Source organism: Episyrphus balteatus, chromosome 1, assembly GCF_945859705.1.
Source record: "Episyrphus balteatus chromosome 1, idEpiBalt1.1, whole genome shotgun sequence".
Lineage (NCBI taxonomy): Eukaryota > Metazoa > Arthropoda > Insecta > Diptera > Syrphidae > Episyrphus > Episyrphus balteatus.
In genome coordinates, this window is record NC_079134.1 from 114,156,162 (window position 1) to 114,183,420 (window position 27,259).

Consider the following 27,259-nt stretch of genomic DNA (forward strand, 5'->3'; position numbering starts at 1 on the left):
GAACCCGAAATAAAACATTACAATATAATAATATTATTGGGAAGATCCTCTACTTCGCAGTTTTCCATTTTTACATCAACCTCATACTAATAAAAATCATTTTTTTTATAAATCGACTTTTAGCAAATTTAATTGCATATTCTTGTAGGAAATTGAATGCTCCACAAAATTAAAGGCTTTATAAACTTTTTTCGTTTATCTAACCGTTTAAATGATATTTGAGGTCCAAAGTTTGAGAAAATCTTTAAAAATTCGTTTTTTGTTCTTGATTTTTGTAATAAATTGAAAAATTATAATAATCAAACAGGTAATACAACAGATTACACCACAAAAAAGGTCATGTGTAGGTACTTTTTTCATTAATCTAACCATTTGAAAGGTGTTCGACGTCAAAGCTAATACAATTTAGAAAAACATTTCTTACTTTTCAAAACCTACCTATGTATATTCATGTAGTATACATACCCCAAATATACTGCAAAAACCTGAAAGTAAATGCAGACTTCATTATTTAAATTATAATGGAGCGCACTAGCACAAATCTCCAGAAGCAGCTACTAACATAATGATTTCAAATGCAATCTATCGTCTGGCACAAGATTGGTACAGAACAAGATGTGCTAATTAACCTTACTCTTGAAAACATCAATGATTGGTAGAACAAATTAAGATCAATGTTTTTATGAAAGAAACCGGTTACATTTTTCTGAATCTAGGAGTCTCTATAAAACGTTAAACCACTCTCTGTGCTCGAATAATAATTATTTCAACAACAGCTTTCTATGTAGTACATGCTTAACAATGAAATCAGCATTTTACTTTATTTATATGCCACTGCCACACAGACAGGATCTAACGGTAGTCTCTGTAATATTAATGTAATAGAACTGCCCATAATCTCGTAAATACCCTAAGGCCGTGTGTGAATTGCGTTAAATAGTTAACACCGTGTAAAATTTTTGACACTATTGAGGTGAATAAAAATTTTTCAGCTGTTAAAAATTTAATGGGCTCTGGGACCTGGTTAAATTTGGGTTACATTTTTTTTCCAGATGGTTTTGTTTTATTTTTTTTTTATTTAAAAGGAGTATCATGACTGAATTTTTTTATTAACCTCAATAGTGTCAAAAATTTTTCACGGGGTTAACTATTTAACGCAATTCACACACAGCCTTAAGGCCCAACTATAATAGGCATATGCGCGCATGGGCTTATGTCAAAATGGCATGAATGAGTTGTCGACCACACACAATTCTTATGGGATAGCCATAATGCGCATGTGCGCCCTTCGTCAAACATTCGTTAAGTCTATGTCGTGCGCTCTGAGCCGCACGACACACAGTGGAACGACTCATGGTAATAATTAAAAAATACAACTATTTTAGCGGTACTTGAAATTAATTGGTAAGTGATCCCAAATATATGAAAGCTCAAAATGCAATAAAATGTTTTGCATTTATTTATTAGTCCATACGTTATAAACATGTGAACATAGCCTTTTTCCGTTTTTTTTTTTTTATAAAGACCTTTAAGGTGTTTTTGTTTCAGCTAATTGTTGTGCAAATATATTTCTCCTGTGAAAATTAGATTAGATAATTGAGTATATTAATAGTCAAGGTATTTTAATTAAAATAGTTTTTTCGTGTGTCTTTTTTTTTAATGGTGATTTTAAATGTGTTAGTGCGATATGAGATATGAGAGAAAAATCTTGCACAAGTTTGCGATATTTCAAGTAAATTGACATTATTAGGTTCAACTGCGTAGGTACCTACATAAAAAATGGTGACTTATTCACAATATGGCTCGATTGTGGAAATTTCAAACTTTTTCAACAAATTTAAGCAGTTAATTGGATTGGAAGATTGGAATGGAGGAAAAATGCGAAATTTAAAGAATTTTCGAGGCTTTTTGTGTCAGTTTGACGCAAAAATGGCAGCATTGCTATAGAAAGAAGGAGAGCTTTATGGAGGGTAACCAACAATGGTTTCACTTTTATTTTTTTGGCAAGTTCCTAGACCAGAACATAAGCTTCTGTTTGATTAAAGGAAAAAAATTATTCTAGAGAACTTCAGGCAAAAAATGACAACACTCGTTGCTGGTCGAGAAATAAATATGGACAGTGCAGTGGCGTACGTTGAGTCACCGGGGCCCCGGGGTAAGACTAAATTTTGGGGCCCCTTTGATATTTGGGGGCCCCTTAGTTACAAAAAAAAATCATGTGTGCAATTAACACGTGGTAGAAGTGAAACCTTAAAAAATCATTTTTCTTGCAAAAAAAAAAAAAATAGAAAAAATCTACCTATTTTTATTCTATCACCTTCAAATCCATGTTTTTTTATATAACAACCTATATAAATTTTATATCATCTGAAAGCTTGTTGTCTTAGATCAAAATATATAGGTATATCGATCAAGTCTATGAGACATCTACAAAAAGAGCTAGAATTTTTTAAACTCGATGAAATTTCATCCAAAAAGCAAAAAAAAACATTTATTTTTATGTTCTCATGCTATGGAATCAATTTTTTTATTTGACAACCTATACAAAATTTATACCATGTGAAAGCTTATTATTTCACCTTGTATAATGATGCATAAATCTTATTTCAAAGATGTCTACAAGAGAAGTTAGAATTTTTTAAAGTCAACCATGTCGAATTTCCAGACTGAGATTACGGTATTTTCTACACTGGTAGCTGGTCATCGCCAACAGATCTCCACAGGTGTTTTGAGGTATTTTTAAATTTTTTTTCAATTTAAGATTGTGTAACTTGTAGAGCACGTAACGTTATGTGTGATATATCAAATAAAAGGTTATGTTATCAGCATGCGTATTAAAGTTAAATCATTTTGTATGAGCACTAGGTCAAAAGATATAACGTGTGTTATAAAAGAACATCTTTTTTCCTTTATCTCCGAATTTTGAATATGAAATTAATTGAAATTTTGTACAATTATAATTTTTTTATTTAATTACCTATCTACAGTACAAATTTCATTTATCTATCTATTAAAACAAAAAAGTTATAACAAGTTGAAGTCGTGTCGCGTTTTCGTTTCATCTTGTTTCAAATCACAACGATACTAAAGAAGTTTTCACTTCAAAAAAATTACGTATACGCCATAGGTTTTTTTTTTTGTATGGCTTATTTATTTTTAGGTTCATTTTAATGTTTTAATATGTTCGTAATGCACTTTGCTTTACTTACTTAAAATGTCTCTCATAAAAGTAGTAAACACTTGTACTAGGGCCCCCCAAAATTAAATATTTAGAGACCCCTAAAATAAAAATTGTTTAGCTAAGAATTGATAGTTCTTGGGGCCTGTGTTCTGAAGTAATAAATACATATTTTATTTTCCATCATCACACATAATTTTTTTTATTTTGAAAAATTATTTTAGAGCCTCAAAATTAAGTGCTTAGAGGCCCCTAAAGTATAATATAATTTTTTTGGAGCCAAGAATTAATAAGTATTGGGGCCTCTTTTCTGAAGTAATATTCGGAATGCCATCAATAACGCAATGTTTTTATTTTGGGCCCTGATGTATTTATGTTGGGGCCCCTGAATTTATATTTAATTTTCCATTTGATTGTTTTGAACCACTTTTGAGGATCCTCAAAAATTATTTTTTTTTGCTTTTTTCGGGCCCCTAATGTATTATTTGTGTTGGCAAAGATTTTTCAAGTAATATGTTTTCAAGTAATATGTTTTGGGGCCCTAAAATATAATTATAATTTTTCTTTAAAAAAAAACAGTTTATTTTTTTTGGGGCCCCTAGGGTAACCTTTTTTTAAAATCAATATACATATATTGTGTGGCTACCAATGCATTATACATTACACTGAATGACATAATTTGTCTCACTGGTTACTTCGTAACTCAATTTATGCTAACAGTTTCCTTCTCTGCATTGTCTCCAGTGGGGGCCCTGGGGTCGGTTGGGGGCCCTGGGGCACCGCCCCGCTTGCCCCAAGGGAGTGTACGCCCCTGGGACAGTGTCCATTGGACACGTTTGAAGAACTAATTCTTGGAACAAAAAATCTTTATCTTTCGAAGTACACCTGGTACTGTATGTCTAGCAGTGTATATAAACTTTTACTCCATGCAAAAAACATAAGGTTTTTTGATTCACCTATACCTAGGTGTTCTTCGATAGAAGCGTTGTTGGAAGCAAGGTACAAAAAAATATGGAAAGCTAGTTTAAATCATACTCAAAAGAGTTCGATGTTTAATTCAATTACCGACTTGATTAATCATTTGCTTATTACGTCAGATCCTTAAATTTAAAGCATCAGATCTAATGCTGAATTTCAATCCGCAAAAAGTGACCCAAATATTAATTTTACTTGGTAAACAATAGTTAAATTGCAGAATTACTCATGGAGTTAGATCTTAGTAATATGCATAATTCTTCCGAAAGTGATGGTGTAAATTTGTTCAACTATTTATTTAGCTTTTAAAATAATGTAATCTACATAGATAGCAAAACATAAGCAAACAATTATAAATAAAAATTAAAATAAAAACAAGTTCGCTGCTCAGCTCTTTAAAAAAAATATCCTAGATTTATATGTTTTAGTGTATCAATTTCTTTTTTAGGTTGCAATCATGGATATAAGTGCTAAAATACTATTTCAAGCATATTTCACTGAATTTCTTATTTTATTCCCAAGATATTAATTTTGCCTCTTTTCCTATGCCTATTATAGTTGGTCCTTTAGAGCGAAATCGAACTGGTCAGAAAGCTGAAAGCAGCAGTTACGATGGCAGGGTCATATGGAGCGCATGAACATGAACAAGGATGCGGTGCACCAGCCCGTCGAGTTTTCGAATACATGAAAACAACTGCGAACTATCCTGGACTTTGAACTCTACTTTAAGTATTTTGCCTGAAAATTTATTACGCATTTATTGATTAAAGAATTTTCTGTGATAATTTATTATTCAGGTACTGATTAGGATAACATAATTGCCTTTTCACACCGAAGCATCTATTTTCCTAAAAACTTAATTTTAATATGCAATTGTGAGTAAGTATGAGTGAGTAACTCGATGAATCGACCATTCATAAATGTAATCAGGGTAAATATTATCCCCCAAAATAATCGAATCCCTCTATGGTGAATATTTATGTCCAAGCCCCGTAGATGATCAGTAAACATTTTTTTGTTGGCTTTTATTTTCTATAAATAAACACAAAAAAAGAAGATAAAACATTTTTAACCATAAATTCCATTAAAGTAAATTGTATTTTCCTTATTTTTTCAAAATAAGCATTCAAGGCTGTCGCATATATATAAAATAACTTCTGAATTAAGCAATTAATAAACTACAACAAAATAAAAACAGCGAGAGTACAAAATAAATACATTGAGTAACAATAAATATTATAAACGAATAACTTTGTTATAATAATTGATTAAAAATTTGGCTATTAGTAGTAGAATAATTCTGGAAAACTTATTTCATAAATTGGCTTTTGAGGCTGTTGCTGCTGTTGATTTTTAATATCACTCTGAGATATTTGCCGTTCAATTGCAAGAGAATTAAAAAGATCATTAAGTCGGTTCTGAATGACATCATGCTGAAAAGAGATAAAAAAATTATGAAGTTAGAATTATTTCTTTAGATTAAAGAAAACAAAAAGGGAAATAATGGACAGCGAAGAGGGGAGGAATGCTGGGAAAAACATAATTGCATTTTATTTATACAAAAAGTAATCGAATTTAGAAAATTTGTTTTAAGTTTATTTACATTAGTTGTAGGGCATTTATGTATTCATTCCCTACTGAAAACCCGCTTGAATGAAATTCATTTGTAGAATTAACTAACTGAGTTAACACAGCACTGACAAATTGGCCCTTAAAGACCTTTGTACGAGTTTGTACAAGCATTTTGCTAAATTGTAATACCAAATTATTTAAGGCAAAGCGGCGGTGAAACTCAGAGTTGTGATAATTTTTTTTTGAAAGGCTTAAAAGCTGAAACACAATCACGCTTTGCCGTCGATTTTGACAACTGCGAAAAGTTCAACTATAGGAAATCTGTGTATCCTCACACAATGACACTTTTCTTACGTACGCTTTTTTTGACAAACGTAAGGAAACGTAAGAAAGCGAGCAAAAGTTCAACCAGACTGAACTTTTGCTCGCTTTCTGACATTTAACAGACATAGTTACAGTCACCCACATTATTATTGCGCCAAATGTGAATAAAAAAAAATAAATTATTGCAAAACTATGTGTGTTTTTTAATTTCTCTATATAGATTTTGCACAAAAAAACGACATCGAGATATTTTAAATCAAAACAATTTACGTATGAAAAACAAAAAAAATTTAATGATGTTTTAGACTAAGTTTTATTGTTAAAAATAATATATTTTGATTGGTTTTGTTTTTATAACTATAGGATTAAAGAATAAACAAATTTCTATGCATTTTTTAAACACATTAATATCCTTTTTCATTTTTCCACAATTAAATCAAGATAAAGACTTGGCCCAATAATTTTGTGAGTGACTGTGTTTTTTTTTATTTGATAGCAGATTTTATGTTGCAATCAGCTGTTCAAAGTCAAAGTGACAGAAGCGCGCTTTGAGGATTTCTCAACGCAACGCAACGAAGCGACGCCCTAAAGCGTGATTGTGTTTCAGCTTTAAAGCTGAAACACAATCACGCTTTGCCAGACGCGTCATCACGTTACGTTGAGAAATCCTCAAAGCGCGCTTCTGTCACTTTGACTTTGAATAGCTGATTTTAACATAAAATCTGCTGTCAAATAAAAAAAACACAGTCACCCACAAAAATATTGGTCTAAGTTTTTATTTTGATTTAAAATGTGGAAAAATGAAGAGGGATATTAATGCGTCCGAATATGCATAGAAATTTGTTTATTCTTAAATCCTATAATTATAAAAACAAAACCAAACAAAATAAATTGTTTTTTAAACAGAACAAACAATAAAACTCAGTCTACAAAATCATTAAATTATTTTTGTTTTTAATACGTAAATTGTTTTGATTTAAAATATCTCGATGTCGTTTTTTTGAGCAAAATCTATATAGAGAAATTAAAAAACACACCTAGGTTTGCAATAATTTATTTTTTTTTATTCACATTTGGCGCAATAATAATGTGGGTGACTGTAACTATGTCTGATAAATGTCAGAAAGCGAGCAAAAGTTCAGTCTGGTTGAACTTTTGCTCGCTTTCTTACGTTTCCTTACGTTTGTCAAAAAAAGCGTACGTAAGAAAAGCGTCATTGTGGGAGGTTATACAGATTTCGTATGGTTGAACTTTTGGCAGTTGTCAAAATCGACGGCAAAGCGTGATTGTGTTTCAGCTTTTAAAGCTAAGTATACACGATTGGAAGATTTTAGAATATTGATCGAACTGTCAAAGGGCGTTAAAATAATTAAAGCTGTTTTATTCTAAGGATAAAAAAAAAACATATTTATAAATAGTTTCGACCTGCAAATTGAGTGTGCTATTTGATTTCTTTAGATAGAAAAAAATACTCTCATTTATTAGACAAGATTCATAACAACTTTTTCGTAACGAGTGATCAGTTAAGAGACATTGCGAGTTCAAGAGTCGTTTTTTTTTTATTCGTATGTTTAAAGTAGCAATATCTAATAACTGATCGCTCGTGTTGAAAAAGTAAAAAAGTGACTTCTTTATAGAAAAGCAAAAAAAAAAAAGAAAGAAAAAATCCACTTTGAGTACAAACATAAGAGACAAACTTAGACGTAGATTTACGGTTATCAGACAAATAACTTTTGTTATTACCTTTGGCTCAGTACGCCTAACTAAATCATCAAAATCACATTCCCGGAATGTTCGTCCAATTTGAAGTTGCTTTTCCCTTTGTTCCTTTTTGACAGCTTCTGTTGGCTCTGCCAAAGCTCTTTTCATTGCTTCAAAGTTATACTCTGGAGCAAGAGTTTTCTAATAAAAGAACAACATGACATAATTATAAAGAATTACAAATATTTTAGAATATTTTTAATAATTACCTTTGAAACACCCGGTGAACTACTCACGCTATCAGCATCATTGTTATAAGCAGCAAGATCAGCAGAACTATTTCTTGTAGGCATATTGCTAGCTGCTTCAACCCATGAGTGTCTATGGGCTGAATTGTCTATTTGATTTAGTGCGTATGGACTTCCAGTTTCCAACCTATTATAATCCATTCCAGCATTTTGTAAATTTTCAGCCAAAGCTTTTTTATCAATAGACAAATGGGGAAAGTTTATATTGTATATTTTGCCGCTCTGCTTCTTCGAATCAAGCAGAGGTGGCAAGAAATGTGCTGCTTCTTCCTTTCTCGCATCAATAATTTTCTCCGCATACTCCATGAGATTATTTATACCTGTCACTCTAGCTATTAAGCAAAGCAAAGATATAGCTATAGAGTGCAAATTGCTCTTGTGAACATTATCCAGATCTTCAGCAGTTACTGTGACTTGTTGGATTCTAAAACAAAAAAATTGGGTAAACATACAAACTTTAAATATTATTTAAAATCTTTACCCTAAAATGAACAGCAGAAACTCTTGTACTGTCTCGCTGCTTGCCATTTCAACACATAAAAGAGCGGCTGTGTTGTAACTAGAAGCCAGAGCTTCAATTCGATCTGACAATGCCATGCTCTCAATCAGAGCCTGCATAATATTAGCGCCATATTTGTGGGTAAAAATAATATCAGATCGTGAAGGAGGCTCTTGTGATAATGCATTATATGGTTTAACCGTTACACTGCTTAATACAATTTGATTTTGATGTCGATCCAGCAACGCTTGGAAAATCTGCATAACAATAATTCTTGTAGGATCGTGTGGAGCACGAGCCATCTTAAGTAATGGCTGCAAAAATGAAGCTGGGAACGCCTTTTCGAACGACACAGTACTGTATTGAGTGCCGACCTTTAACAAACTCTTTAAAAGAATATTTTGCAACATTTGATCTCCTTTGCTTTTCTTGCTCAAGTCCGGTACAGTGTTCATGATGAAAAGCATTATTTCAATTTTCTGATAATCCGGATGATGATTGGCAAACTCACCGAGTGCATTGATAAGTGCCTCTTGATATTGCGATTCTTCAGGCGTTATCTCGGTGGTGGTGCTGACACTTGTTCGAAGATGTGTAAGAAGATTGTTTATGATATCCAAAGCCGAGGGACCAACACTTTCCCCGGCAGCAATTGCGATAATTTTTGATAAAACAACAGCTAGAGATGTTCTAGTGCGGGGAGATGACTTAAAGTTATTGTCAAGATGCTTCATTAGAGTCTCGACAACTGTGTAAGAGTACTGCGGCTGTATTGAAATCATCACGATGCGGAATGTATGAATTGCAAAGGTATTTGGTACCCAGAGCTCATGACGATCTAAATGACTGTAAAAAAAAGTGAATGTTTAAAATGACGGGACAGTTCTATGAATTGATTAACAAAAAAGATAGTTAATTTCTAGAAGAAACTTGGTTTGAGTAAGGCGATTGTCACAAGAAAAATGTATTTACATTCGTATTTGAAATGTTATATCCACAAAACAAAATAAAAACAAGCAAACACAAAATCCTTTAGTGATGACATTTTTAAGAAACCTTGCACGACGAACGGATTCTGTGATTGTGTTTTTGAAATTTGTAGCTAAAGCCGAATAATTTTTTATACATATTGCCAAGTTAAAAATAACAAATATTGTTAGAAGATTTATTAGACGAGTAAGGGCATTATTGTAAACAATTTGTCAGCATGTCAAAATTTTTCATCCTGGCCAAAATACAATTGAAATTAACTTTATTGATTCTGACAGTTTTGGGAATAAAATCGATTCTTTTTGCGCACTATGGTATTTCAGTAAAAAATGATAACTGAGCAACAGAGACATTAGGTGCGTCCCACCAAGAAAAACTCTCTGACGGCTCAATGTCGTTTTGAAGAAAGCAAAATTTTTTTTCAAATCCAACACATCAACTGCAACTTCACAGAATTGCAACTTTTTTTTTCAAATATTAAGTTGTGATAAAAAGTTATTTCTAAATAAGTTATTTCGTGAAGCATCTCAAAATAAGAACATTTTCTTCAAATTTTCATTATATTTTTCATGTTTTTAGCACTTTTATAACTGCACACCATCAACCAAACAAACGTCAAAACAATAAAAAAAAATTAAAGAAAGAGAAATAAAACTGAGAAATTGAATCCAAAGAATTTTCGTCTCAGAAATCTCAGCAAAAAGTGAGCGCTCAGCTGAGATTATTTGTCTTACTTAAAAAATCTCTGAGCGCTCAGAGATCTCACTTGGTGGGAATCACCTGTTAATTAAGATTATTAACTTCTAATCTGCGTTGAATGGGTAATTGAAGATATGTGATTCAAATAAATTTGTAAATGTTTAAATGCGTACTCTTTTTTGTCCAGCCTAAAATGGACTCTATTAAGAACTGTTATAAAAACACACTGCGAGCTTTTAAGAGAAGAGGATTAAGAAGAAGACGCCGATGTACATTGATTTTAAACTTCTGTAGATTTGTATGCGGAGGAAAGAAAGAGCCAGTCAAAGCATTCCAGATACGAGTTGAACGGCTAAAATTTGAGACTCTATACTTAACTTTATAGCCGGAGTTGGGTTCGAGGTAGAACTTGTTTGGCATTTTTAGCGAGAGGGTTGTTTCGGTTAAATTTTTTAGGGTACATTGAATTTCAATGACAAAAGACAGCATTGGCTTTTGGAAGCATTGCTTTGAATTCAACTCAATTCTCGCATCCCCATTTAACAATTCTGTCAAGATCAGAATTCATTGAACTTATCATACGAAACCGTTCAAGCTCTTCATCCGAGGAGCAGGAATGTGAAATTGGAAACAAATATGAGATGCTGAGGGTTGAGTCGTTGGCGAAACAATTCAGTGGATTAGCAGTTTTGGATAAAAGATCATTTTTAAGAACATAAGAAGTAGATTCGGCGTAGTAAAAGACGATCACATTACAAAAACAGGAGCATGCCATTGTCGACAATTTGCGAAAAACGTTTCGCGAAATTTTCCGAAAAATTTCGAGCATTATGGAAGTACTTGCTAACACGAACAGCACTACCCCGCCAGGCAGTACCGCTGCTACACACGGTACTGATCCTGGACCGATTAGAAATAATCGAGTCAGAGCTATACGGATTCCGGGGGCTAGCAAAGTAATGCACGAGGTTAGAAGAAAATTGAGAGTCGCGAGTTGGAACGTGGGTAGTATGAACGGCCGAAGCTGTGAATTAGAAGAGATGATGAAGAGGAGGCGAGTGGACATCTTGTGCGTCCAAGAAACCAAGTGGCGAAACACTGGAAACAGAGCCCGTTTCTTAGACGTCAAGACAAAACAATACAAGATGTTCTACTACGGAACAGAGCAAGGTAGAAACGGAATCGGTGTCATCCTTGCGGAAAAGCTTCTTGGAAACGTTTTGGCTATTTCGAAGTCCAGTGACCGATTGATGTCTCTAAAACTGGTGATGGAAGGAAAGGTGTGGAATATAGTCAGTGCATATGCTCCCCAAATTGGATGTGAGCAGGTGGAAAAAGATGCATTCTGGCTAGACTTCCACAACCTCATTAAAGACATCCCAAAGGAAGAGCTTTTGTTTGTGGGTGGAGATTTAAATGGACATGTAGGGAACGGCAACGAAGACTATGAGGACTGCCATGGTGGCCTTGGATTCGGAGCTAGAAACCCTCCTGGCGAAGAAATTCTAAGCATGTGCAGGTCACATGGTCTTATAGTGTTGAATACCATGTTGATTAAACAAAGCCGACACCTTATCACTTATAGCAGCGGTGGAAATGAAACACAGATCGACTACCATCTGGTATCTAGTTTCATGAAGCCGCTAGTGAAAGACTGCAAAGTGATATTAGGAGAAGCGATCGCCCAGCAACACCGTCTCCTACTGACAGAATTTTTTATGGAGACGAAGGCGGCAAACAAACAAAGAGAGGCTACCGGAGGTATCAAGTGGTACAACCTGGAGAAGGAAAAAGGCGATGCATTCATCTCTGTTATGAGAAATTATCTGTGCGAGACCACCAGCAGATTACAAAACGAAGAGTGCAGAGTACAAAATATGTGGGACTCTCTGCAAAGAACTTGCTTGGTGAAGGCGAGGTCACTGCTAGGAACATCTAAAGGAAACTACCAACGGGAAAAAGAAACATGGTGGTGGAGCGATGAAGTCAAAGCAGTGATATCAAGGAAAAAGACCGCTTTCCAAGCTTGGTCCAAATGCCCCTCTCATAATAGAGATGAAAAAGCACGACTCGAAGTGGACTACAAGCGCTACGAGAAGGAAGCAAAGAAGAAATGCGCCCAGCATAAGGCAGAGAGTACGGAAAGCATGTATCGCGAGCTTGGGGAAATATCTGATCCAGCTGCTGATGCAAACCAGGCTCTCCAGGAACTGCGACACCAAAGTTCATTAACGATGCTCAAGGCCTACTACTTGTGAATGACGACAAAATTCTCCACAGGTGGCGACAGTATTGTGACGAACTCCTAAATGAGCAATTTCCCAGGATTTACTTTCCAACAGCCGAACCTAATTTAGAAGAAGTACCCGACCTTACAGTCGAAGAAGTTAGCGTGGCGGTGAAAAACTCCAAGAAAGGAAAGGCGATTGGTCCAGACGAAATACCCTCTGAGTTCTGGAAGAAGATGGGAGACATTGGGTGTAAATGGCTCACGATTCTCATCTCCAAACTCATTAGCGGTGACCAAATGCCAAATCAGTGGAGAGAAAGTTTCCTTCTCCCAATCTACAAAGGAAAGGGGGACACACGAAACTGTGATAACTACCGATCGATTAAGCTGATGTCACACACCATGAAGATCGTTGAGCGGATTTTGGACGGCCGACTACGAAAAATAATACGGCTGTCTGATGACCAGTGCGGGTTTGTCTCGGGTAAATCAACCACAGATGCCATACAGAGTTTAAGAATCCGAATGGAAAAACACCGTGATTCCTCGAGGGATTTGCATATTGTGCTGGTTGATTTCGAAAAGGCATTCGATAGACAGCCACGAGATCTGATATGGGTGTCCCTGAGACAGCGAGGGGTTCCGGAAATCTACGTGCGGATGATCAAGGACATGTACGAGGAAGTAAAAACGAAGGTAAAATGCCCCGCAGGAGTCACCGAAGAGTTCCCAATTAAAGTCGGTGTGCACCAGGGAAGCGTCCTGAGTCCTTTGCTCTTTATTACCGTCCTTGACTTTCTGCTTGAAGAAAAAGTGACGGATCCGAAAGTGAGTCAGTTATTCTTTGCTGATGATGGCGCCATCATAAGTGAAGATCCAACATCCCTGCAACGAGCACTTGATGTATGGGTGGATGTTCTGGAGGGAAGTGGGTACCGGATAAGCGCGAAAAAGACAGAATATCTCTGCTGTCCATTTTCTGACCCAGACGGCCCTATTCCGGACATTTACCTGAATGGCACAATACTCCCCAAGTGCGAAAAGTTCAAATACCTTGGATCTATGATCAACAACCAAGCTTCTTGTGATGACGACATCAACCACCGAATAAGTGTAGGGTGGATGAAGTGGCGCGAAAACTCTGCCATCTTCTGTGACCGAAAAATGCCCCCTAAACTAAAAGGAAAGCTCTATACTGCAGTTGTTCGCCCAGCACTTACATACGGTTCACAATGTTGGACAATGTACAAAACGTATGAGAGTAAACTGACAGCAGCAGAGATGAAGATTCTTCGTATGACAGCAGGAGTAACAAAGCTTGATCGAATAAGAAGCAAGCAAATCCGAGGAAGTCTTCACGTCAAAAATACCGTCTTGGATAAAATACAGCATGACCGTTTAAGCTGGTACTGTCATGTACAAAGAAGAAACCCTGAGAACCCAGTTCAAAAGGCGATCGCATACGACGTTCCAACGCAATCGCGAAGAAGAGGCAGGCCTAAGAACTCATGGAGAAGACAAATGCAACGACAACTGCATTCAGTTGGCCTTAGACATGGAACAATTCAAAATCGAGAAGCCTGCCGACGTTTCCTGAGGTCAACCCGGCGAACCCCACATGCGGAGCCGTAGTGTGAAGCAGTAGAGTGGGAGAGTTGTGACCCCATCCGAGATCATGACTATCGTCGATAATGGAGAAGAAGAAGAAGAAGATAAGAAGTAGATTCGGAGACAAAACGGAACCTTGGGGCTAACAGCATTTATATAGTGAATATCAGAATACACTGGTCAACAAAATTTAACTTTTTTTTGCCACAAGAACCAAAATATACTTTTCACTTTTCTAGCAGTTTTTGGGGTGCTGAATCTGAATCTGAAGTCAGAAAAATTTTATTAGCCTCCGTTTTTGAAATATTACCGTTATAAAATGCTAAAAATCGTCATTTTGGCTGTTTTCGAGGTTCTGTTTTTATGTGGGGTAATTCATTATAAACAAATTTGTAACGGTGATTATAAGAACAGATATTTTTCTTTTAAAAACTGTTTAAATTTTCCCGATATCTCTTTTATTGGTCGAGATATCTTAAGTTTTAGTTAATAAGCCAAAGAGAAACTAAACTTAATCTAAAGTTTAAGTCACTGGTCACAGAATTTATGCCACAAGAACCAAAATATACTTTTCTGAAGGTTTTTGGGTTACTGAACTCGAATCCGCAATCAGAAAAATGCTATTAGCCTCCGTTCTTGAAATATTACCGTTATAAAAAAAAACCTTTTTTTGCATTTTATAACGGTAATATTTGAAGAACGAAGGCTAATAGAATTTTTCTGATTGTGGATTCGAGTTCAGCAACCCAAAAACCTTCAGAAAAGTATATTTTGGTTCTTGTGGCAAAAAATGTTTAATTTGGTTGGCCTGTGTTGTTTCTGATTCAAAGACCGCTACTTAAATTTTAAATATCTCGGACAGTAAAAAAGATATCGGAAACATTTAAACATTTTTTGAAAGAATAAAACTAGTTCTTATAGGTACCGTTACAAATTAATTCATAATGAACTACCCCACATAAAAACATAGCTTCGAAAACAGCCAAAATGACGTTTTTTGACATTTTCTAACGGTAATATTTCAAAAACGGAGGCCAATAACAATTTTTTGACTTCAGATTCGAGTTCAGCACATCAAAAACTACTAGAAAAGTATATTTTGGTTGTTGTGGCAAAAACCTTGTTGACCAGTGATATCAGAGAACGTAATCATCGATCCGAAAGCACGCATTTTCGATAATAGAGGCTTAAGCCAAACTCTATGAAATGCTTTGGAAATATCAAGCACAATAATCGTACTTTCTCCAAAGCAGTGTAAAGAATGGTTCCACTTTTCGGTGAGATTTGCCATCAGATCGCCAGTGGACCTATTACTACGAAAGCCATACTGCTGGTCATTCGTCGTCTATATGATTAGAAACGTAGAGATTATAAAGCAGGTTTTGAAATCTCTTTGTGTAGAAATTATAGTTTTTTAAAATATTTTTGGGGTTTAAACTCAAGATTATACCTCGACGGATTTTTTTTTTCTATTTTGGAGAGTACAGTAATAAATAAAATTTGCGGCATTCAAGTTAAACTTTTAAATTTCTCGATTTTCCTTTTATTTTTGACGTGATATAAACAATGAAAACTGCCTCACTTATCCTAACGTTTCTCATGAGTCTGCTAGCAGTGTGGTATAGATTTTAATTTTCTCATGTCGTTATTACGTAGAATTATCGTGCGTAGGCCGAATTTACAGAAAATCAAATATTTTTATTAGTAATTAACTTATTGGCCTTAAAACCAATCTTAACCTTTTTTACTTAAAATAAATTAAACTTTTTATTAATATATCGTGGGCACAACGCCAAAACCACGAATCTGCAAAATTGTAGTTTTGAGAAAAACGACTTCAAAGTTTTGGAAATTCATGCAATCTTATGGGAACTCGTGCTACAGAATTTGATATTTTAGGCTTTTAGGCAACAGATGGATGATTGGGGTCAAAGCAGTGGATAGGGGAACCGATAACAAGTTAAATGACGCCTTAAAGTGAAAATGTCCAAAAATGCCGATTCGCGGTTTTTGGCTTTGTGCCGACGATATGTTAACCCTCGGGACACGGGTGCGAATTTGGCAGGACAAAAATAAAAAGTGGTGGTAAAAAGTGTCTTTATAAGGGTTAAAATTTTTGGAATTGTGAACACAATATTCGAATTCCTCGGAAAATTCTACATCAATTTCATATATGATTCTCTGTAAAATAGTGAGACCGAAAGTTCTAGAGACATGAAAAAGTATAAACTAAATTCGCAAAAAAGAGGGGTGTCTACAGAGGGTTAATCTTCATATAAAGTTAAATAAGTTGCATGGCATCAATATCCGTTTATTGTTTATTTTTTTTTAATAACAAATTAACATTTGACCCGTACATTGAAGAAGTTTGTATTTGTTTTAAACCCGGTTTTTTTAAATATCTTCGCATTTTGCAAAACTCATTAACGATTACAGACATGTATGATGGGCGTTCTTTCGTTTCTTCAAAGTAACGAACGAACAAATCCATTTGTTCATTATGGGATACTATATTTAGTGCTTCATGGAAACAATTAACATATTTTTCAGATTTAGTAGTTTATCCTAAAAGTAAGGTGCGATGCCGTGATTGAAAACATAATGACATTTGGTCTTTCCAGCGAATTTTTAAAAATGATACAATGGCCGCTTTTCGAATTCTCTGACTTTCCTTGATTTTCCCTGACCAAAATTGTGTTCCCTCACTTTCTAGTTAAGCGGACAACGTGCATTGGCAAGCTTTCGTTCTTTAAGATATTTCATGAGTTGACGATTAATCAATGTTTTTATGACCTTAGTGCAATTGGAAGTTAATTGGAAGGGGAAGAGGCGGGGAGGAGTTCTACGTACTACTCCAAATTATATACTTACGTCAAAAGAGGTTTCAGCACTGATCGAATGTGTCCAAACGATGCTCGGCCTACTAATTCTCTTAAAACTTCTTCTGCCAGAACTGGCGGAGTGATCTCTGTTGGATCTTCTGTTGGAGTTAAGTCACCAAACTAAATAAAAGAAAAAAACAGAATACAATTTGTTACATTTGTATATAAAGCATTTATGATCTATGATCTTACCTGCATATTAAATAAAAGTGATGGAACAATTTTTTCCATGTGCTGCTTCTCCCAGATATTTTCCACCAAGTCATCGGATACAGTTTTCCGAATGACACCTTGCAAACCTTTTATTCCAGCTAATCGAATGCTATCCCTCAGTTCTATATTGTCATGGTTTCCATGACACATTGACGAGAATTTAGATATAAAGAAGTCATAACGCCGATGATACGATGGAGTATCTTCTTCAATATTGGCAAATTTTACAAACTATAAATTAGGGAATAGTTATGGATAGGGTACATAAATGCTTCTATATTCCGTGACCTATATTTATTAAATAAATTTGATCTTCTTCGTTGGCTATATGTTTTATTTTAATTTTATCTTATCTTCTGTGTCGACGTTTCACGCTTCTTCAGGACTAAGAAAAAGAATAGAAGCATAATTGGATAATGTTTTTGAAAATATTCGATATTAACCTAAAATTATTACAAAATATGTGGATGACATTTTTGTTATATTTAAATCTAGTCATGTTAATTCAATTCTAGACGGACTGAATGGTTTGCATCCGAAAATTCAATTTACAGATGAATATGAAAATAATGGAAAACTTCCATACCTTGGTAACAAAATTATGGAAACTTTGCTATCAAATTCTTTTCCAATAAATATAATAAAAACTTTGTTGAACCAATATTTCAATCCGTTGCGTTGGTTCCACCAAATTTAGTTACAAATACAATGCAGTTTTCCTACAGAAGTTTTTTGCATATTCCTAATCTTTGGAATTTCAAATTCAAGATGCTCCTATTAGAAATAAATGCCAAATTCCAATGAACCAAAAATTCGATCTGCAGTCGACTTGCAGTCGCTACTTTTTCCTCATATGAATTGTTATTGAAAAAAATCGCTATTTTTTCCCGAAGAATCGATCCTTTTTAAATCTCTTTTGTGAGACGTATTTACACAGACTTTCACACACACTACAATTTTGCCAAATGAAAAACGACAAACCAAACTAAAATTTTGTAATGAAATGAAGAACCAGAGCCAATTTTTGTATATTTGTGAAATATAAATCATTTTTAGTGAACAAAATAAATTAATTTTACGTTGTTTTGTTCTTACTATGAAGTTTTGTATGTTCTTTTGTTTTTTATCGGTCGCTTGGACACAAATACAATCAAATCAAAGAGATCGCTACCTTTTTTAATTTCCCAAACCACCAAAAATTATCGAATTTAGTAGCGATTTTAGCAGCGAATGCAAGTGGTTGAAAGGAATTCGACACAAAAGATACTGTTTGTTTAGCTTTTAAATCGGTAAATGTTTTGAGAAATTCATTTTTTTCGAATTTAAAAGATGAATTTTCTAAAAACGATAAATCAAATATAGCTTCTATATAAAATCAAATGTTTAGGTGATGGAGCAAAGTATTGTCCATCATTTAATGTAGGCACTTCCATGCAGAAAAATCATACAGTTGGTCATAGAATACAGTTGGTCAAAGAATAGCATTATAATAAGAGAATGATATGTGCCCACATTTTTCTTTAGAATTCGGAGACAGTTTTAAGCTACATTATGTGTTTTCATTTTTTTTTTTACAAACAGTTCTATTTATGCTGAATCAAATGAATTTTTATTCATCAAAATCAGTTAGAAATTGTGGAAGTTATGATATTTTTACTCGAGAAAGGAATTTCAATTTATTACAAAAAAACCCCAATTTTCATGATTTTTTACAATTTCCTCAAAATTTTGAGGGTGTTTGGTCAAAACTGACTTCAGATTCGGATTCAGCACGTCAAAATACATAAAGATAGGCATGTCCGGTCAAAGTATTGGCACTTTTTTGTGTGGGTTTGTTTTATCATGGGCAAGAAAAAATGAATAGTATTAAAAATTTAAAATCTGAGCAACCAAAAACGATATCAAAATTTTTCAAACGTAATTACAAAGAACACCACTTTTTCTAAAAATTAAGACCATAACAAATTTTCTACCATCAGTATGAACAGGGAAATTAGTTTTTCATATCTTCGATTGTCCCAATAAATTGAAAGTTCTTTCTCGAGTAAAAATATCATAACTTACACAATTTCTAACTGATTTTGATGGAAAAACATTTATTTGATTCAGCATAAATAGAAATGAAAAACTGTTTAAAAAAAAAATTATAACATAAAATATAGCTTAAAACGGTCTCACAATTCTAATAAATGGGGAAAAAATGTTGTACTTTGAGATTCAGTCTATAAAATCTACACCCAATTTGGTGATCGAGCAAAATAAAAAAATATTTTCAAAAAGAACACGTAGTCCTCTGTTTATAACTGTAAAATAATGTGATCGAAAAATGACTGAGTGAAAAATCGTTGAAACGTGTAAACATTGAAAAACGGTTTTTTACTATAACTTGAAATTCTAAGGGTCTATGGAAAATTTTAAGTGCCGAAATACGATGTACCCATAGAACGAGAGCCCACAGCAAATGTTGGGAGTGGAGGTATAACCAAAATGTAAGTAGGTATGCAGTTTTAAAGCCTTATGTGTTCTAATAACGACTTTAAAAGTCTGGCAGGTTTAAATCGCGGCTTTATATGGTTTCCGGGGGGTTAAACAACGCAAGCTTTCCAATTAATGTGAGTAGGCTAATTTAACATGAATTCGCATTCTGAATATAAGGTTTGATGCTCTGTCATTTTCCTGAAGCCTGAATCAATCTTGGCGATGCGACAATCAGAACTCAATATATAAGCTTACCATATTGGCTCTATTCTTGGAGAGTTTTGAATTCAAATAAACAAACAAAAAATTAAACAGAAAAATCTACAAAACAAAGCCTCTTAAACTGCGGTTGAGTTCTATCGACCGCATCGTCAAGATTAATATCTGCAGGATTAGGGAAAATGACAGAGCATTCCTGAAAAAGCGTGTAACATATGAAACGTCGACACAGAAAATAAGGTACAATTAAAATAAAACCTATATCCAACGAAGAAGATCAAATTTATTTGATAAGGTATAATTGAGGCTATGAGAGAGCAAGAGTGGCGTTTCCACTTTTTTTTTTCAAAATTGAGTTGTTCATAAAAACTTGTTCTCTTAATAGGTATATTTATTTTAATACAAAAATAATGCACCTAGATACAAACAGAACTTGATGGCACTCAAAAAAGTGTTGTTTTAAAAAAACCTTGTATCTTAAATCTCTCGTTGCTCAAAAGGAACGCCACTATAATTGTTCTCGTAGCCTCAATTATGAACTAACTAATTTTTTTAAAAAGACTGTTCATTTTACCGAATTTGTAGCCATAATTTGTAAATTAGGATTGGAGTCCTCTAGCAGCTTCTGCACCATTCGCAAGAATGATTCCACAAAAAGATTCAAAGTTTGTGCATGACACGCTACTAGCAACAGATCCATAGCTTCCATTGCTATTTCAACAAATCTATAAGGAAAATACGATTAACTAGACATTCTTGTTATACGTCTTTTTAACATACTTGTATCTTTTTCTATTGATGTCCTTGGTAGCCTTCTGATACAGATACTCACCAATGCGATCTAATTTATCTGGTGAGCTTAGAGAATAGAAGGTTAACTTCTCCATATTGGACTTGACCAATCCATCTTCCGGATTTTCGGGGAATATATTGTCAACGAGACGTTTGTAACGAGGTCGAAGCGCTGAGCAGCAACCGCAGCAGCCTGAAGCGAAAAACATTGATATACATTTGTATTCAAACATAAGAGCGTTCGCAAATCATGAAATTGATTTATTATTATGTAATATTTTTGTGACCAGTGGAGTAAGTTAATCTTGAAAATGATAAATTGTAAATAAAAATATTACCTGACATAATTGCTTATTAGAAAATTGCAATTAATCAGAAAATCTTTGTGGAAAGAGATAAGCTAAATTTTGGTGACAACTAATCGTATCGAAAAATCAAAAAACAGAAAATTAAATGTCAAACAAAAACACGTCATATAAAAATCTATAAAGGAAAGTGAACTTTCCAATTTTATATTGGAAGGCTAAATAAACAAACATTGGTGTTTTCCATTTTCCAGAAACGATTTCTATCACTTTTTTTTCTCAGGGTTTACATTTGACGGTTTTTTTATTTGTTGCTGTAATCGTGTAAAACGAAATAGAGAAATTTTTATTGGAATGAAATACCACGAGATTACAACAACTACAAAAACTCTTCCTTCTTCATTGGAAAAATTATTGAATTTACATTCGACGATTAGAAAAAAATCGTTGAATATAAACACAACATTCAACGATTTTATTCTAATACCGGATTTACACGACTCGCAAAGTTGCCAATATTTCGGCAAACAAAATAGGCGTGTTTGTTTGGCAGTTCTATCCGTAGTAGGATTTCCACACTGAAAAAAAATTTATATGCACGCACCAAGAGAAAGGAAAACGTAAATTTACACCCCTCGTCGAAATTCTATCCGCTGCTTGGTTTAATAGCTTCTATTCCTATCGGGAGCTGCGTGTTGTTTTTGTAATGCATGTAAACGGCAACTGCGGATACGGATAGAAATGCCAAAAAAACACAGCTAATGGCAACATAATGGAAGAAATAATTTTGTATGTTCATGCATTTACAAGAGTTCAGTTTATGGCAGATTTTAATGTTGGCATTATACTGCCAAACTTTTAATTTTTTAAGTACACAAATTCAGTCCACAGACAAGATAAATATTCAGTTGTTTCGTTTAGATTTGACGTTTAAAAATGGAAATTTGCCAAAAAAAATTGAACACGTTAATTTTGTTCTAAAATGGTATATTTGGAATATTGGCGGCAGCACATAGCCATAATATGGCATAAAATTTGGCATAAAATGTTGCCATTAATATTATTAATGGCAACATTTTATGCCAAATTTTCTCTGCCATTTTTTTTTTGACAAAAATATTGGCAGTATTGAAAGCGTTTATTCGATGAAAATAAAAATGGCTTCTATTTGACAGATAAATTGGCATTTTGCCAGTCGTGTAAATGAGGCATAAGAATAAGAAGTACTGGAATAAGTTGTACTATGTAAGTTTACATTAGAGTGACCGCAAGACACCGATTTTCGAAATTTGGTCAAGGCCAATTTTACTCTGCCCAAATGTTTCTATTGAAGTTAAAATTCTACTAGAAGCATTTCGATTAGATACCTTATAGTACAGGTAAAATAAGCATTTAAAAAAGAAAAAATCGTTACACTCATGAAACTTGGCAAAAAGTTTGCTTTTGGGATAAAAACCAAGGATAAAAAAGTGAAGGGTGAAGGTTAAAAATATAGTGAACAAAATTGTTTGTGGAATATCATCATATGACACATGTTTTTAAGGCATTTTTTGATGCTGAATCTAATGACATAAAAATAAAATCAATACGATTGCTCTAAGAAAAGTTATTGCCGATTAAAACAAGGGTGCTTGTTTTTTGACCTCAACTGGTAAAATATAACCGAAACTCATGTGAAAAACTAGTTACTCTGATGAAACAAAGAATTCATAAATTACTTACAAATATTTTTGGTGAAAGGGTGTTTTTTTGATGGGTTTTGAGTTATGTGTGAGAAAGGTATCATAACAGCTGACTAAGGTATATTTTATTAATTTTTAAAACTTGGTGAAAAAGTTTTGTTTGTAAAAAGAATTAAGAACCTAATAAAGTGTACAAAATTATTTTGATTAAAAGGGTGTTTTTTTTTTTAAGAAATGATGAAATTCGGAAATATGACCACAAACAAAAAGTTGGAAAAAATTGTTACACTAATGAAAATTGGAAAAAATGTTTTATTTATAACAGACACCAAAATCTAAGCAGTCTATACAAATAATTTTGGTTAAAGGGTGTTTTTTTTTTTTTGGGAAATAGGGAAAATCCGCGATAAGTCCGATAAAATCAGTGGTATAAATGGTACCATTACGAAATTTATTAAAAATGTCTTTCCCATAATTTACAAATAAAACATTTGTATAATTTTTTTTCATGTGAAAGGGTGTTTTTTTAGGTGTACAGAAAATATGGGTATATTTGAAAAAATGAGTAATACAAGAGTAACTACCCTATTAAAATTCAGAAATTATATTACTTTTGAGATTAGAAACAAGAGTCTAAAGTGTCAATAAGAATATCGTTAAAGAGGTGTTTTTTTAGTGTTAACAAAAATGATATGCCACCCTAATGAAATTTGGTAAAAACATTGATTTTGGGATAGAAAGCAAGAATAAAGATTTTTCATAAAAAAAAATTCAGGTGAAAGGGTGTTTTTTTTCGAAGAGACAGTGAAATCTGTAATTGGTCCCAAAAAGCCAATGATTCGTGTAAAACGTCTATGAACTAATGTATAAACGTTTAAATGTTCATCAAAACCAAAAATAAAATGAATCTTGGCTTTTTGCCAATTACAGAAAAAAACACCCTTTCACCTAAATTTTTTTATGAAAACTCTTTATTCTTGCTTTGTTGATTTAATGTAGTATTTAACCTGTACTATTACATCAATCTTTAACATAGAAAGTTTCATTTTAAACAGAGTTTGCAACTCAGCTCTTTTGGAGGTCAGTACTGAAAATTACTGGGCACAATATAGTTTTCTTTAAGTAAGACTAAACAAATTAATTGAATTATGTGCAAAGGCACTAACTTTAATTTAATATAATAAAAAGTGGAAATAGCCCCATCCCCCATCTGTTTGGGAGCTAGAGCTAATTTTCTTCGCAAAACAGTTAGCCCAGTCGAATTAAACATTTCAAATGGAAAAAATTAGATCGTGCAGTTTTTTTTTATTGGACGGCAGCGGGGATCACTGACAGCTTAGTTAAAACTAGTTTTACGGGAAAATCGAGCTTGAGCCAAAGCCGTCATCTTGGATTTAAGAAAAAACAAGTTTTAATGAATAACTAGGCCATTTTATTTTTTACGAAATTTACATATATGGGTAAAACTTGTAGAAAATTTTATTTTCTATAGCTTTTATCTTAATAAATTTTTCTATATGACTCATATTTTCGAGTTAGTTTGAAAAAACTATTACCTTACTCAGCTTAAACATTATACCCGCTTTGAGTATAGATTTTAAGATCAACGCAATATGGGAGTGTTTTTATATGTTTTTGGACATGACAAATCTAGCTGCAATGTTAGATTTTGCAAATTCCTGAAATTTTGTAAACAAAAGGAACTATCTCAAAATCGGTAAGTGTCATTTAAACAAAATGAGTATGTAAATATTAAAGTTGACGTCTAGCAAGACAATAAAGTCTTTGAATTTTTCAAATCAGTTCATTAATGCCTGAGATATGACAAATTATTTATAACTCTCTCTCTTTTAATATTTTATTATTTCTATCAAAGTTTTTGATAAAAGAATGGCATATCCAAATCCAGACTTTTTTAAGTCAATCCGCAATTCAGAGGGAATTACTCAAAATGCGTCTGTTTTTTAGTGCATTTTTTCATTTTTCTTCCATTCTTGGTACATTTTGCATACTATAATCATTTTTTTGTGTTTTCATATTTGGTAATTTATAGTTTCCTGCGATAAAATCAGATCTCCACAGATTTTTTAACAGGCACATCGAAATTATCACCTGCAATAGAAGATGCACTAATTTCAATGTTAAGTTCCGCTGTTTTGCCCATTTTTTTACAAATCGGAGCCTAAACAAGTCTGTCATTTTTATACTTGCTGGAAATACGTAAAATGCATTACCTTACCTTCCCAACATTGAAAGAGAACATTTGTCAAAATACTTTTTTCCCTCAGAAATTAGCACTTTTTATACAAAAAATGCAGCCTCGAAGCATAATCATATCAGTTAGAAAAAAGTGCATTTTGTCAAAATACTTATTCCGCCCATTGATTGTAGGTACAGCCTATCGAAAATCAATTAAAAAAATCACGAATTGTTTTTGCTCCTTTCATATTTTGGGCTAGTGTATAACCCAACCATTAGAAAATATACTCTTAAATCATGCATAACATAATTCTACTAAATATTTCAAAATAAAATTCAAATTATGAAATCTAACTTTTCAATTCTTTATTTTTTCCATTTTTCAAGCATATAGCATTCGTTGCAATACCAAATAATAATGTCATAAGACCCCAAACTTGATAATGTCAAGAATAGAAAATGAAGAAATTAAGAAGATCCTCCGTATGAATCATAGTTAACGTAAAAATATAAGTGAAAGGCCCCATTAAATAGGATCCTTGTGAACATTTTTATCTTGAAAAGTTTGAAAAAAGTATATTGCCCAATAATATAATAATGTATGAATAAATGTTGCTGATTTTGTTCTCCAGATAAAGAGGCTAAACAGTCTAAACACTTGTTTTCGTCTGTTTTTCAAAGACTAAATACAAATTAGAATGAAGCACAAATAAGAACATAGCCGTATATCCAAAGTTCTTGTTCGCATACATATATCAGTTTAAACAAATGAACGAAGTAGTTTAAACTATAAAATAATGTTTCATATGGCCAGATTGTGTTAACTTGATCAACTTGATGCTTCCCTGCATATTCGGTTTAAAAAAAGACAATTAAAAAAGAGCAAGTATACGCCATAGTGCATGCGGGCAACATTCAAATAGTGTGAATGTGAATTACAACAAATAAAAATCACTTTATTTTAATACCAATTTTGCATTTGGACATCAAAAGAATGACTGCTGAGGTGGCTATTTGGTAAAAATACTTTACTATTTTATTCTTATTTTAAAGTGCAATCCATTATGGTTCTTTAGATTTAAGTAGGAACTTTCGTATTTTGTTCATTTTATTTTATATAGGTACTTAAGTAACTTTTTGTACTTAGGTAGAACCTTAACTAATCGAGAACTTAAAAAAATAAGCTAAATTAGATATCATAGTACGTACGACACATCATATCATGGTACCTAAACATGCTTTTAATATAATCAATTGAAAATATGTCCAAAACTTAAATTCATAATTAACTTACAGCCTGGATCTGTACATTTTTGAACAAAAGTATCAAGAAATTCCGGAAGTTCCACAGGTTCAAAACAACATCTTATAAGAGCCATTGATTTGTTTATAAAGCCTTTTGCTTGCACAACACTTCACACGATTTTTAAAAGAAATGTTACATGTGTTAACAAAACAATGTTAAGTGCTTTGCACGTTTTGCACTTTTTTCTTTTAATTAGGATAAATAAAGAAGCATTCCAATCAAACAGGAATTATAAAGTGTAATATTCTTCAAACTAAGGAAAAGCTTTTGCACTTTGTATGACTATTATGGAAGCAAATGTCAAAGGTTTCTAGTATTAGTGTCTTTTTATTGACCGTTGTTTTGTTTTGGTATAACAAATAAAATAAGTTTTGTATAAATGTTATTTACACGTATTTCAAATATAATATTGGAAGAGTAAAATGTCACAAACGAAATTAGCAGAACTAGAACACTCTTGTATTTAGGGCATTTTTCCTACGCCATCAAACACCCTTGATTCTTTCTTGTAGCCCACTGATTCTACCCACAAGCTTTTTCTCACTTCCGCCTTTTGGAAAAGTTTATGCCTGATGTCAGAATCAGAAGGTACCGAATGGTTAAATAGAGGAACAACTGAGCTTACAATGACGTATGAGAAGACAACACAAATTAGGAAAGCTCTTTATCTTGAACTTTTACTGAAGGAATTGTTTCGTAGGATTTAAAACAATAATAGTTTTTGTCATGTAGATGAATAAAAATTATTAAATAGGACGAGCAATTAACTAATTCCAGTTTTGCTTAGTAGTTTACATTTATGAGTCTTCTATTAGAACTCCCTGAATAGGTAGAACTACTTGGTTCTGGAACACCTTTACAAATCGTTGGTTCAGGCGTCACATTTAACAAAGGCTATCTATGGTTTCTTCTGCATTTATGTGATTTAAGTGTAGCAGTACCAAATTTCTACTTTTTATAAAAATAAAAACAACTTTTTTATTTAATACTTACATATGTAGGTACCTATGTACATTTTTTTTTTAAATTTCAATATTTTAAAAGTAGTAGGTTGATGATTGTGTGAAATTATGATTCATACAACATGTAATATGTATGT

General features: G+C 33.2%; 1 protein-coding gene across 1 annotated transcript; it reads right to left on the bottom strand.

The window, feature by feature from the left end:
- Window positions 1–5,232: 5,232 nt before the first annotated feature.
- On the bottom strand, window positions 5,233–26,682 carry LOC129921149 (protein EFR3 homolog cmp44E). The gene is made up of 9 exons (XM_056002842.1): window positions 26,149–26,682; window positions 20,657–20,861; window positions 20,451–20,601; window positions 17,159–17,410; window positions 16,956–17,086; window positions 8,540–9,403; window positions 8,020–8,482; window positions 7,793–7,951; window positions 5,233–5,586 (listed from the first exon to the last, which is right to left on the bottom strand). Exons 1-9 carry the CDS (start codon window positions 26,231–26,233, stop codon window positions 5,437–5,439), a joined length of 2,460 nt encoding a protein of 819 aa, XP_055858817.1. The 5' UTR covers window positions 26,234–26,682; the 3' UTR covers window positions 5,233–5,436.
- Between the last annotated feature and the right edge of the window lie 577 nt (window positions 26,683–27,259).